Source organism: Populus euphratica, unplaced genomic scaffold (genome assembly GCF_000495115.2).
Source record: "Populus euphratica unplaced genomic scaffold, PopEup_1.0 scaffold240.1, whole genome shotgun sequence".
NCBI classification, from domain to species: Eukaryota; Viridiplantae; Streptophyta; class Magnoliopsida; order Malpighiales; family Salicaceae; genus Populus; species Populus euphratica.
The window spans coordinates 36,598-50,742 of NW_011500121.1; the positions used below are offsets into that span (position 1 = coordinate 36,598).

At 35.9% G+C, this 14,145-nt stretch overlaps 2 protein-coding genes across 5 annotated transcripts; both read right to left on the bottom strand.

Moving 5' to 3' along the window:
* Positions 1-207: 207 nt before the first annotated feature.
* Positions 208-9,760, bottom strand: NPR1 (regulatory protein (NPR1)). The gene is made up of 4 exons (XM_011005032.1): positions 9,200-9,760; positions 7,772-8,519; positions 940-1,143; positions 208-706 (listed from the first exon to the last, which is right to left on the bottom strand). The coding sequence occupies exons 1-4, from the start codon at positions 9,734-9,736 to the stop codon at positions 426-428; spliced, it is 1,770 nt and encodes a 589-aa protein (XP_011003334.1). The 5' UTR covers positions 9,737-9,760; the 3' UTR covers positions 208-425.
* A 1,918-nt stretch (positions 9,761-11,678) lies between these two features.
* Positions 11,679-13,518, bottom strand: LOC105110108 (DEAD-box ATP-dependent RNA helicase). 4 transcript variants are annotated; one of them, XM_011005034.1, is made up of 4 exons: positions 13,304-13,518; positions 13,108-13,179; positions 12,961-12,989; positions 11,679-12,116 (listed from the first exon to the last, which is right to left on the bottom strand). In XM_011005034.1, the coding sequence occupies exons 1-4, from the start codon at positions 13,336-13,338 to the stop codon at positions 11,776-11,778; spliced, it is 477 nt and encodes a 158-aa protein (XP_011003336.1). In that variant the 5' UTR covers positions 13,339-13,518; the 3' UTR covers positions 11,679-11,775. The 4 variants fall into 4 exon arrangements, with proteins under 4 accessions (XP_011003336.1, XP_011003337.1, XP_011003338.1 ...); XM_011005035.1 differs by having other exon boundaries at positions 11,681-12,113; positions 13,304-13,516; XM_011005036.1 differs by lacking the exon at positions 13,108-13,179 and having other exon boundaries at positions 11,681-12,116; positions 13,304-13,511.
* Between the last annotated feature and the right edge of the window lie 627 nt (positions 13,519-14,145).

Genomic DNA, 14,145 nt, shown 5'->3' on the forward strand with positions numbered 1-14,145 from the left:
GGTGGTGTGGGTGGGTGCGGGGGTGTTTCTATACCATCATAAGTTGACATTCCTTTATCTAATCCTGCTTGTTGGCTTTCGATTATCCATGTAGGTTAGCAAATTTGTTTCCTGAATTTCTGTCGATACACTATTACAAGGCAAGATTGAGAAGTTCCCTAAGTTCAAGATGACACTAACGTGGTGCAAGATGGGATCTCGCTGCCCTAAAAAAGAAGCAAATCAAGACAAGCTTGACTGGTTGTTAATTGGGAAATAAGCTGCTCAGTGTTTCTACCAAGTTCGCAAGAAACTAAAAACTATTTCCCTTTCTTTCTGGATAACCAACCCATGATGTGTGTTTAGAATTCAGAAGATACAGAATTCAAGGTATTATTATCAAGGTAAACATTAAAACCATATCATAAAGGAGAACAGGATTAGGCCTAATGATCACCACCCTTGTCAATAAGCTTACCATTAGACCTCGCCGTGCCAATTGACTTGGTGGATGATGAAGATGATATGACAGACCTGTCGAACTCTTGTTTATCTTCATTGAATGCCTTGCTTAGAGCTTCCTGGAGCTCAAGGTGTCTCTGTCTCTTCACAAGTCGTTCCTCTGAAGTTTCATTCCCTAAATAAGCTATCTGTGATAGGTCATCAGCATCCATGATTTTGTTGAGTACGTCTGAGCAACGTGGGAAAAACCGTTTCCCAAGTTCCACTGTTAACAGAAAATTGATAAACTATGAGATGTCAATCTAGAACTACATGGAAAGATAAACTTGAAGTTCGAATACAAAGCAAATGGCATGGTTTCCAGCTTTTGCTCCAATGGTGTGTGGATGGAACAGTGCATTAGCCAATTGAACTAGGGCAGTCAAGCTCCTTCAGCAATGCTAACTCAAGTATTGAAGGAAAAGCAGTTTCAATTCATATATGTGTAAGCATAAGAACCTGTTCTAGAGAGTGCTCTCATCCTATTTAGATGCTCCTCGTGCATTCTGAAAGGTGCCTCGTTCAAGTCCACAGCTCCCCTTTGTGCACCAGACAAGATGCTGGGCCTGGTGCCACCAAATGGAAACTCAGAAGTACCATCAACTTGAGCAATATCCATCGCAACTTTTGCTTCCATGGGAAAAAGGAGTTTTGCCAGTCCAACTGAAAGAACAATAACATCAATCTTCATATTCTGCGTTTTGCTTTCATTTATCGTAGTCATTAAGCAACGGAAACAGGATTTACTACCATTTCAAGATAGATAACTGTTTGCTATCATCCCCCAAGGATTATCAACTAAAGTATGCAAATCTAAAACAAAGATTTATTTCCCATGAAAGAAAAGGGAACAACTTCATTAGCAAGAAAAAAAAAAGAAGGGAAAAACGATTGTTATATTTCCCAAACCAGTAAGCAGATGAACTTTAGCACTGATAGCATCTGACTATACAAAGCAAAATATTAACATGGAATAATGAAACTTAAAGCAAGCATTCTGACTGGAGATATGAATCTAGTAGCAGCACCACGTATATTCAACAGAAAACTTATTGCATAGCTTCCATAAGATTTTTTAACCACAAAAAACCAGATCCTTAGTACTCAAAAGTTAAATCACAAAAAGTCAATCAGAATGATCAAATGCTCTTTGCAATAAGCTATAGACAATAGACGCCAAAAGCACGTCTCATCAGACAATTCAACTTAGAAAGTTCTTTGGCTTAAGCATTTCATTCTGGCAGAAAGGCTTGATGCGTAAAGAGAATTTAACTCCACAAAAGTGGCTGGCTAAAGAACAAGTAGAACTAGATATGCATGACAATAAACTGCAGGAAGGTACAAGCTAAGATTCCAAGAGACAGAATAAATTTTGTAATCACAGAATGAAGACATAAATATGAAGAGAGTGGATTATAAGTCCCTGTATATCGTTCACATTGTAGATTCCATGGTGATAGAAATGTGTTAGATGGAATATGAAAAAGGATGCCGACACGAGACAATGTTTTTTATTCTGTCCAATATAAGACAAAGACACCAGGTGTGTCATCGTACCATTAGTTTGCAAACAGATAGCTAAAGGATAACAAATCCTGCAGTGAATGGTATAAAGATCAAGTTTTACAACGCCTCCAATTGTCAGTTAGGAAAGAGCAACCAGATGAACAAGCATAAGTGGCAATAGCTAAGTAATTCCAAATCCAATCAATGAGCTGAGGTTGAACCAACGAGAGAGACTAGAAAATTATCACAATGAGCATGTGAACAGTGTTTCACTTGTAGGGAAAAAATTACTGTGTTTTTTGTCCTCAATGACTTGCCAAAGCTCTCATTGTTAATAAGGTGGAGATAAACAATATCCCATCTACATTATATACAAGTGGGAACAACTAATCTCTCATTTAGCATATGATAAAAGCTTAATTTAAGACATACATCATGACATGATTTATAGTCTTTACTCCAGCTTCATCTATATATATATATATATTTAGTGAAGAGCTGCGTATGTAATGAGTATAGAGAGAACAAGATAGAGAGAGAGCTTGAGTGAAAGTGAGTTGAGTAGAGAAGAGTTTTCTCCTCCTCCTTGTTTGTATCGTTTCTTTGATAGATTACTATAAACCACTAACTCCGTGGAGTAGACAAGTTATTGAATCACGTAAATTTATGTGTGTGTGATTTTTGGGATGTCTTAACAACTGGTATCAAAACTTGTTCTTAAAAAAGAGTGTTTGATCCAAACCCAGAAATCAAAGTTCTCAAAACGTGTTTTTGAATATACCATCATGTAGGGAACGACGAGACAAATCCACTAGTGAAACTCTAGCTAAGAACCCACGTCCTGCATTCCCACACGCGCCGATATCAGGACAAACCCATGTGCACAGACGCGCCAACACGCGCTGCACGCTCCTTCTTCACCCGAATACCTACAACTGAATCGGGTTGACCCACCACCAGCCAGCCAGCAAATATAGCAACAATTCTGCATAGGCAGCAACCACGTAACCGACATGTCAACTTAAATTCCATGTGGATCTGCCACGTCATCAGTTGTGGACCCGTATTGCTTACTTGTTTGACAAGTCATCAGGCCACGTCATCATATTGAGTTTTGATCTGGTATATTGCAGGTACTATTTCAATTGACATGGGCTTTATCTGCACCATCCATTTATTTAAAAATTTGATTGATCAGATCTGAGCCGTCCAAAGTCCGATTTGGGTAATTTCAAAGTCGTTTCCAACGTTTCCGGCCACTCTGGACACAATCATAAAGTCCAATTCGCAAATTCTAATTTAAAGTTAGCGAAAATGTAAGATGAAATAAAAGCTGCTGGAATTGAAAAATTTAATGGGACAGATTTTGGATATTAAAAAAGGCAAATCGAAGACTATCTATATGGGAAGAAACTTCATCTGTCTTTTTTGGAGAGCAAACCAGAGAATATGCAAGAAGAAGATTGGCTAATTCTTGGTAGATAAGTTTTGGGCATTATCCAGCTATCCTTATCAAGAAGAGTTGTTCACAATGTTACAAAAGAAAAAGCCACTGCAAGATTAATAAAAGCCTTGTCTGAGATGTATAAGAAGCCTTTGGCAAATAATAAAGTGCACTTAATGAAAAAGTTGTTCAACTTGAAGATGATAAAAGGCACCTCTGTTACACAACATCTCAACAACTTCAATACCATCACAAATCAATTGTCATCTGTTGAGATTGAGTTTGATGATGAGATTCGCAACTCATTTTGCTAGCTTCACATCCAAACAGTTGAGAAGGTACGAGAACAGCCGTGAGAAACTCAGCCAGAAAATCCAAACTAAAATATGATGATATCCAAGATTTGATTTTGGCTGAAGAAGTATGAAGGAAAGACTTAGGCGAAAGTTCAAGTTCAAGTTCAGGTTCAACTTTCAACATCAACACTTGAGGGAGGAGACAAGATAGAGGCTTATTTAGAGGCAGATCAAAATAAAGATACAAAAGTAGAAGCAAGTCTGGACTCGAAAAGCAGGTTGAATGTTGGAATTGTGGCAAATCTGGTCATTACATGATGAGTTGCACAAAACCGAAAAAACCTAAAGCTGACTACAAATGTTACCACATATGAGGTACAACATGCTTTGATTCTTGCTGTACATAGTTCAATTGATGATTGGATTCTTGATTCTGGTGCTTCATTTCACTGTAAACCACACCACGAAATGGTACAAAACTATGTCGCTAAAGATCACGGTGTAGTTTATCTAGCTGATGGAAAATCAATAGATATTGTAGGCATAGAAGATGTGCAAATCAAGACAATGAATGGATCAATATGGAACTTATAAAATGTAAAACATGTTCCTGGATTAAAGAAGAAACTGATCTTCGTTGGATAGCTTGACAATAATAGTCATTCAATCCCTTTTTTTAAGTATATGGAAAGTATCAAAGGAAGCAATGGTTTTGGCTCATAGAAAGAAAACTAAAACCTTATATATGACCACAAGATTTGCAGGCATTATTACCTCTACTGAAGCAGAAAATCAAGCACAGCTATGACACTGTAGACTCAGCCATATGAGTCAAAAGGGGATGAAGATAATTCAGTCAAATGAAAAGCTGCTAGAGTTAAAAAAATATTGATCTAGACATTTATGAAAGTTGTATTCTTGGAAAAAAAAAAGAAGAAGCTCAATTTCTTAAAGGTTGGCAAGACTTTAAGACCAAAAAAGTTAGAACTGGTACACATAGATTTATGAAGACCTTCTCTAGTTGCATCTCTTAAATGTTATCGGTATTATGTGACTTTCATTGACGATTCCAGCAGAAGGTATGGATATACTTTCTGAAAAATAAATCTGATGTGTTTGAAACATTCAAGAAATGGAAGACTATGGTTGTGATTGAATCAGGTTTAAAGTTGAAATGCGTGAGATCTGATAATGGAAAAGAATACATTGATGGAGGTTTCAAAGAGTATAGCGTTGTCAAAGGGATGAAAATGGAAAAGACCGTTCTAGGCACAACACAACAAAATGAAATTGTTGAACGAACAGGACCATCAATGAACAAGCTAGAAGCATGAGGCTGCATTAAAGGTTACCTCAAACATTTTGGGCCGACGCAGTTTGTATTGTAGTTTACTTGATTAACCGTTGACCATCAGTTCTTTTGGAGTTCAAATTACCCGAGGAAGTATGGAGAGAAAAAGAAGTACAACTCTCTTATCTAAAAGTCTTTGGGTGTGTTTTCTATGTTCATGTAGATTCTGATGCTTGCAACAAGCTAAATGCCAAATCCAAGAAATGTTTTTTTATTGGCTATAAAGATGAAGAATTTGGATTTCGGTTCTGAGATGATCAGAATAAAAAGATTATCAAAAGCAGGAATGTGATCTTCAATGAGAAAGTTTTGTACAAAGACAAATCAAGTGTAGAAACAGATTTGGCTGATTCAAATATAAGTCCATAAAAATCTGAATTCATAAGATTAGAAGGACTTCCTAATGTTACTAAGCAGAACAAAAATTAAGATCCTTTACAAGAAGATTCAAGCACAGGAAGATACAAAGCCAAGTGAACCTATTGTTTATGTTCGTACCACCGCACAGGAAGATACAGAGCCAAGTGAACCTATTGTTTATGTTCGCAGGTCTTCAATAACTGTAAAGCCCCTACAATGGTTCACACTTCTACTAAATTATATTTTGCTGACAAATAGTGGTAAACCACAAACTTATAAAGAATCATTACAAGATGAAAACTAAAGCAATTGGGAGTTAGCCATGAAGGATGAGATGGATTCTTTGTTAAAGAACAAGACTTGGGAGCTAAGCACACTGCTTGAAGGAAAGAAAGCTTTGCAAAACAAGTGGGTTTACATAATAAAGACTGAGCATGATGGAAGCAAACAGTTCATGACAAGACTTGTTGTAAAAGGGTTTCAACAAAAGAAAGGGATTGACTACTCAGATATTTTCTCCAGTTGTAAAGCTCACAACAATCAGAGTTGTTTTAAAGATAATAGCTGCAAAAAATTTACATCTTGAATAACTAGATGCAAAAATAGCATTTCATAGTAACTTGGAGGAAGACATTTATATGCAACAACTAGAGGGGTTTACAATACAGGGAAATGAGAAACAAGTCTACAAGCTAAAGAAAAGCCGATATGGTTTGAAGCAAGCTCCAAGACAGTGATACAAGAAGCTTGACAACTTCATGTGTAGTTCAGGGTACACAAGATGCCAAGCTGATCATTGTTGCTATGTCAAACATTTTGACAATTCATACATCATTCTACTAATATATGTAGATGATATATTGATTGCAAGATTCAGCATTAAAGATATTGACAAGTTGAAACAACATTTGTCAAAACAATTTGAAATGAAGGATCTGGGAGCTGTTAAACAAATACTTGGCATAAGAATTATCAGGGATAAAGACAAAGACATACTAAAGCTTTCACAAACAGAGTATGTCAAGAAGGTTCTCAGCATATTTAATATGGATAATGCTAAACTAGTAAGTACATTTCTGGGGAATCATTTCAAGCTAACAAAAACCAATCGCCAAAAACTAAGCTAAAACATGGATACATGGATAAGATTCTATATGCCTTAGCTATCGGCTCTTTGATGTATGCTATGGTCTGTATCAAATCAGATATTGTTCATGCAATGGGAGTTGTAAGCTGATATATGAGCAATCCTGGAAAGCAATATTGAAAGGCGATGTTGATAGAAGAAAGAGCATTACAGGATATGTATATACTCTAGGAGATATTACTGTTTCTAGGAGATCAACCTTGCAAAAGATCGTCGCTCTTCAAATAATAGAAGCTAAATATGTTGCAGTATCAGAATCTACAAAAGAGATAAAATGGTTGCAAAGTTTCCTGAAAGAATTGGGCAAGATGAATGGAAAGGTACTCTGTATAACGACAGTCAGAGTGCAATCTTCCTTGCCAAGAATCTAGCATTTTACTTCAGGACTAAGCATATTCAGATCAAATATCACTTTATCCAATAATTGTTAGATGATAAACAACTAATGCTAGAAAAGGTCTATGGAAGTAAGAATCCAGTTGACATATTAACCAAAGGAGTTACACTTGATAAACTGAAGTTATGTAAAACTTCGGTTGGTTTTCAAGGATAAAAAATAATTTTATTATTTGTCTCTAAATGAGAGATTGTTAGCAAAGTGGAGACAAACAATGTTCCAATTCCACTATATACAAGTAAGAATAACTAATCTCTCACTTAGCACATGATAGAGACTTAATTTAAAACATAAATCATGGCATGATTTATGGCCCTTGCTCCCAGCTTCATCTGTATATATATATTCAGTGAAAAGCTGCGTGTGTGGTGAGTACAGAAAGAACAAGATAGAAAGAGCTTGAGTGAAAATGAGTTGAGTAGAGAAGAGTTTTCTCCTCCTCGTTGTTTATATTGTTTCTTTAATAAATTAATACAAACCAGTAGCTTTGTGAAATAGACAAGTTATCAAATCATATAAATTTATGTGTGTTTGATTTCTGAAATATCCTAACATTTATATGTAATGAATGCCTTTTTTTTCTTTTTCATTAAAAAATAAGTTATATGAACTTCAGGTTGATATAGTATATAAGGCAAATGTTCAACACAAAAGATTCATGTCGTGAAATTATCAAAACACAATTGAAAGGGTTAAAACTAAAAAGAAATGATAGTATTGATTGTAACAAGACAGATATAAGCGAGGCATAATACTTCAAAGGAAGAAATATGAACATAATGAAAATTACCTCTATTTTCGAGGTACAACAATTTCATTCTCAGGTCATCACCAGCCATAGCAAGAGAAAGAGAAGCCTCTCCAAGTAATGGATCCCTCATTTCTGCTTGTTCCAATATTTCTATACACAAGCGCTCCTTGGGAGAAGCTTTTCCTTCCTCTGTTGACTTATGATAATCCGTGGCCCTTGTAAGTCGTTTTGATATCTGCAGAGCCTTCCTACCATCTAAAGTAAGATCTGACAGCCGAGCTCCCTTCGTTAAGAGAGATACTATAATCTTAGGATCTTTCCGCATTGCAGCAACATGCAGCACGGTGTAACCCCTTGAATTTCTGCAGTTAACATCAGCTAATCCAAGATCAAGAATCTCAGTTGTAGTCTTTGCATCACAGTATGAAACAGCATAGTGGAGTGCATGCGCATCATCTAGATTAGTATGTGCCTCTTTCAGTAGCATTCTAACTAGCTCAACATCATCCGAGTCCAGAGCCCGATGTATTCTCTTTACATGTTTATCTAGTAAGTTACTGTTCCCAGGCACATTCAAACCAAGTTCCAAACGAGAATCCATGATTTTCTTCACAATGTACTGCGGCAAGGCTTTATCCAGAGTAACAATATCAACATTTGATTTCACAATAATCTCAACGCATCTTGTTAGCAATCTCTCACAAGCTTCACCGCATATGTTTGCAACTGCTAGAATCACCAAGATGTCATCAGCTGAAACCTTGTCAAGAATGTCTAATAGGTGCCTCTGCAATCAAACAAAATAGCCAACCTAAAATTAAGAGATGAAACTGAGCAAAATGTAATTGGATTCCGTAATTGTATTCCATTAGCAGAAACTATACAGGTTTCATTCATTTATATCTTCTGTAATAGCAATCGCCGGTTCCTTTGGAAAGGAATGTAACTCTATCATGTTAATCATTTTAAACTCTAATAAATTCAAATGTATCTGGTACCATAAATATCCATCCTAATATCATTAAATTTCAAAATGAGATTCATTTCCTTCCATGAGAATTAAGTTCATCTGAAAGCACCATGCCAATATGATCAGAACTGATGGGCTATCAATGATCAACTTGGATACATGATGATGGTCCTTCCAGTGCCTATTGTCTTAAATTATGTGCAGCTTTGGAAGATCTAAATACACTAGGCAAAACACACAGACAGTTGCATTTTTCCAAGAATAATACTCAGAAAAAGAAAACGTCCTTGGCCATTTGAATTTCTTCAAATCAATCCATAGTACTTTCTTGCCACCTATTTGAAGGTGACGTTGGCAGTATTTGGCAAGAAGAATAAGAAGAGGAATTCAACAACTACTACACAAACACACTTAGAAACTGCTACATGAAAAACACTGAGCAACAACTATAAAACAACGTTCGAAAGTAAATTCAGAATCAATCTCTTAACTCTTACCTGATAAAGAGCCACCAACTCATTAACCTGGAATGTAAAAGAGGCATAAAGAACCTCAGTCAGGAGATCCACTGCAGGCCTGCAAGCAATATGGGAACAATCATCATCCACACAAGCACAAACATCTTTAGGCCAAGGCCTCACTTTCCCACAATACAAATAACCCAAGACTGTCATAAGTGAATCAAATCCAACATCATAGTCCTTAGCCAATTCCTTCAATTCAAACTTTGCTACCCCACTTCTGTCTTTAGCCACAGGACTCGAGAAAACACTCTTGAAAAAAGGACTTCTCGCAGATAAAATGCACCTGTGAACTGGGACTTCATGGTTGTAATTGGAGCTTGTGATTTTGGCATCAGCAAAGTAGTCAAAATCTTGGGAGTCAAAGATTGTTTCAAGGTTTCCTGATAGTTGTTGAAGAGCTGCAATTTCTGGGTTTGTAAAAGGCTTTGAACTTGAGGGAGTTTCTATGCAGCAAGTACTACTTCCATTGCTGATCTCGTTAGAATCCGAGAAAACAATCCTATTATCCATCAACAACAGAAAGAAAACCAGAAACTATAGAACTTGGATTTTAAAGATTGAAAATTGGAGCAGATTGAACCTGTTTGAGACAAAAAGAAGCCAACTTTCTATACGAGAAGTCAGTGTAGAGAAACAGAAACAGAAACAGAGTTTTCATTCAAAAATTGGAAACAACTTTAGAGGACAAAAACTGTCGGTGCTTGATTCAATCAATCGAAGACTTTATAGGTTAATAGATATTTGGTGATGCACATAATACATGCAGAGAGAGCGGGGGGGTAAGCTGGGTACCATGGTCAACTAAGAACACGGGTGACGAGAAGAGGGTAAACAAAGAGACATGGAGAGAATATACATGGTACACAGTAAGCTCTTTTCTTTTTTGGTGGGTGTTGTCATGAATCATGATTTCAGTTAAGGATTCTGGATTATTTTTTTTCCCGTACATCAGGATCAGACCCTCATCACACTTTTTTCCGTACATCAGGATCAGACCCTCATCACACTCTTTTCTTGTTTGAGCTCAACGTATTCCATACTGATCGTTGATCTAATCCTGATCAAACGACTGGGGGTGTTTAACAGCCTAATGACTTTGTAGTGGTCCTTCTGTTGCTGGAGCTGCTACTATTGGCTATTGCATGGTTAAAATATGTTTTTGTCCGTTTTCTGCTTTCGTCACCTGCTCTGCCCTCCTTCTTTTTCTTATATAAATAGTATCATTTAAACAAGTCGTACATACATTAATTATTTAAGGTTAAATCCTACTCTCAAACCAGCGTAATGTATTCAGAAAAAATAAATAAATAAATAAATCTCTCAAAACTTGAATCCAAATAATTAAGAAATAGAATATATTTTGTGACAACTACTTGGGGAGAGGCATTTGCCACTACTGCTTTTGATTCTGATCTGACGTGTCTCTCATTACAAGACTTCGTCTCTGGACATATATTTTGTCATTAATTTGTCTTTGTTGGCCTGGCCAATCATTCCCTAGCTATGAGGGCAACATGTGATACAACTTCCAATTTATGATGACAGACTACAGCTGAACTCGTGTCAAGAATTTTCCAACTCCCGCGCTTCCAGTGTCAGAAACTAAGGTAGCCATGATGATGGCTCTACTGTCATCTCTTGTTTTCTTCTTGCCTTATTTGGTTCTGCTTTCATGATCCGAGTTATTTTCAATTGAACTGACAGGCATCTGTAGGCAAAGTGGTCATAAAAGAAAAGGATGGTTTTGCCGGCTAAACTTGATTACGTAAATGATTGTCGGCCACAACAACTGAGATTATAGGATTTCGGCTTCACAAATTAGGAGCAGAAGAGTTCAACTATGCGACTGGAAAGTTCATGCTCCACCAGTACTGCTCTTGAAAAAACAGAGGAATTAAGAAAAGTCCACTGCTTCATGCTTAAACATTCCACTTCATCAAAAGCTCTCTCTACTAGTTACTCAAGTATTTGGCGTGAATGACGAGGGGTGGAAGCTTACACTGCATAGGTTTTGTCATCTGATAATAGCCTGATGAGGGTGGCACTGAAGTTGACTAAATCTTCATTTTGTAAGATTTCTCTGAAGTGCAAAAAAGCAGAATTCTATTTGCTATCTATCAGAGAATGAAATGGTTTTTCAACGATGCATCAACTTAATAAAAATTATCAGGTTTAGTGGCATGCAGGCCCTCTTTTAAAGAAGTCTTGAGCTCAAAGCCACCTAGTTAATGGGGGGGAAAAAAAAAAGCTAACGGTGATGAAACCAAAATGTTTCTTGTAAAATTAAAATAGAATATCAGAGTTTTGTCATCAAAAACAGAAACTGTACTCAAGAATCTTGTCAAATGTAAACAAGAAAATCTGTATTACTAGATATTCAATAGATAAAATATACAGTAATGAAATGAAAAAATAAATCAAGTGAATTTCTATATTTCACCCATGGTATGAATTCTTACTGATTCATAGTTGTATTTTATTTTTCCTATGCTATAGTACATTCTCAAAAACAAACAAATATGAAAATTTTGCTATGCAAAAATGTTAAATTAATCTCTCTTACTACCCCAGTTAAAGGAGCAAATTTTTTCCAACCCTTTCCCAATACAAGCTCCAAAACCACCTTCCTTCTTAGGAGAAGACACAGAATTGCTGGATTCTTTCTTACGATGGATTGTTTGAACAAGGGCTTCGATTTCTTCCTTTGCTCGTTGGAAAACGCTTGGACCTTTGACTTGATCAATTGGGGTACTATCATCAATGTCATCATTCCTTCCATGAGTTTCTTTATGATGATGGAGTGGTGACTTGCCATGGTGAATGATTGCTTCAATCTCTTCCTTTGCTCTTTCAATTAGATTGGGTGCCTTTGCCTTGACATTATTCTCTGCTAATACAGGAACAGCATATATGCAAAATAAGTGGTTTGATTCAAAATCATTTAGCCATATTGAATCCATGTCAGACTCCAAGTTCAGATACAACAATACAGCTCATGTCAGAAGCCACTGCCTTGACATTATTTATGTTACCTATCCTAAACCTCAAGTGTGTTATCATCTTTATCAGGTTAGTACGAGCAGAAAAGATTGACAAGTTCTTCTTTAATTGTTATTACATATCGTTATCTAGTACCTAGCTTTCCTTGTAGCATTCCAAAGGTTATCTACTTCAGTGTATAATATGACAGATACTGCTCAGTGCTCACTGTCAAGTGAGGAGAACCAAAAACTTTCTAACATGTTTTGGTATCAGAGCCCCTGCAACAACGGAGAGAAAAAATGGCCACAAACAGCAACATCTCTACCTCCTCTAATCCAAATACCTAACATTTACTACCACCCAAAACATTCAAAAGTTCACCACTGTATGTCCTTGAGACTGACATGGCTTCAATATGGCTCAATAAAAAATAAAAAGAAAAAAAAAGTGAGAACATACTAGGATAGTATATGAATAGAAATAACAAGTGATGATTAACAATTGTTTTTTTTACTAGAAGACAATAAGAATTAGACTCCTCCCATGTTAGGAATCAAAAGTTAGCCTAAAAAGGTTTGTGCAGTTGGTCATTTAGCCTAATGCCACTGTCCAATTCCGAATGACACAAACCATTTAAGAGTACACGGGTCATAAGCTGAACTCTCTCTATAGATCACTAGCATCACAACATCTTAATCCATTGTAAGTATAAGAACCATGACAATACAACAAAAAGAAATCAAGTAAAGCACCTGCTTTCTCCAGTCTTGAAGATTGATGCCTGAAAGAACAGGAGAAGGCCACATAACAATAAGAAAGAATCCGAGCCCACAAAAGAACATCTAACATTGAGTTGTAATATATAAATGGTAATGAAGCAAGTGGGTTGTTGTCGATACTTCTCGTCATGATTATTTTCTGAGTAAATCTTGGTCTGAACAAGAGCCCCAATCTCTTCCTTTGATAGGGTGCTATCATCAAGGTCGACAGTAGGCATGGATCGATGAGTTTCTTTACGATATAACTTGAGGGTATAGCGTAATATCTATCCCTTAAAAAGTTGTGTTAATGATCGGGGAATTGAAGAAATCGTACCTGAAATGGGCTTGTTTTGATTCAGGTTCAGCCATTGATGTTTTGGTGAGATACCTCTTTTTTTCTCTCTTTTTTATTTTTATTTCTCACTTTGATTATCAGAAACCCGCGTACGCAGGCAGATGCAGAATAGTATATTACATGGGACGGAGAGATTGAAGAGCATCTTTTCAATGCTTTTACTATCTGATCTGACAGCTTGTACTTATGTAAATTTGGGCCCCGCCCTACGTCTGTGAGGGAATCTACTGTTCATTCGACCTCTGGTTTTCTTTTCTTTTTCCTAGGATTTTCTACGATTTCTTGGTGATTTGTTATCGACGTGCGTGTGTGTATAAAAATTTCAAGGCCTTCAGAATGTTCTGTTACTCGATAAAGTTTTGATTTTATAAAATAAATTTTAATTTAATTTAAAATAATTTTTGCTTCTTAACTAAATTTAAAGTTAAAAGAAATATTCAGTCTTATTTTTTTATTTATCAATATTATTTACTGATTTGTACTATTAAAAGAGAAGTTCATGTCACTTATTTTATTTTAGTCTCTTAACTATTTTTTAATTTGATATATTTACGTTGGTCTATTTGAAATTTGATTTAATAGTTTGTTTTTATTATTTTATTACAAGAATCTTGCAATATTAAACAAAGTTCTTAATGCTTACTTGATACTTAATTGTGTAAAATAAAATAAAATTTAGTTAATATAAAATAATTATATGTTAAAGGAATAAAATTGAAAATAAAACAAGTATAAAAGTCAGGATATACATGTAAGGAAAATAAGTTAGTGTGTGCAACATAAGCATTTAATGATGGGCGATGCCTATAGCATTCAAACAA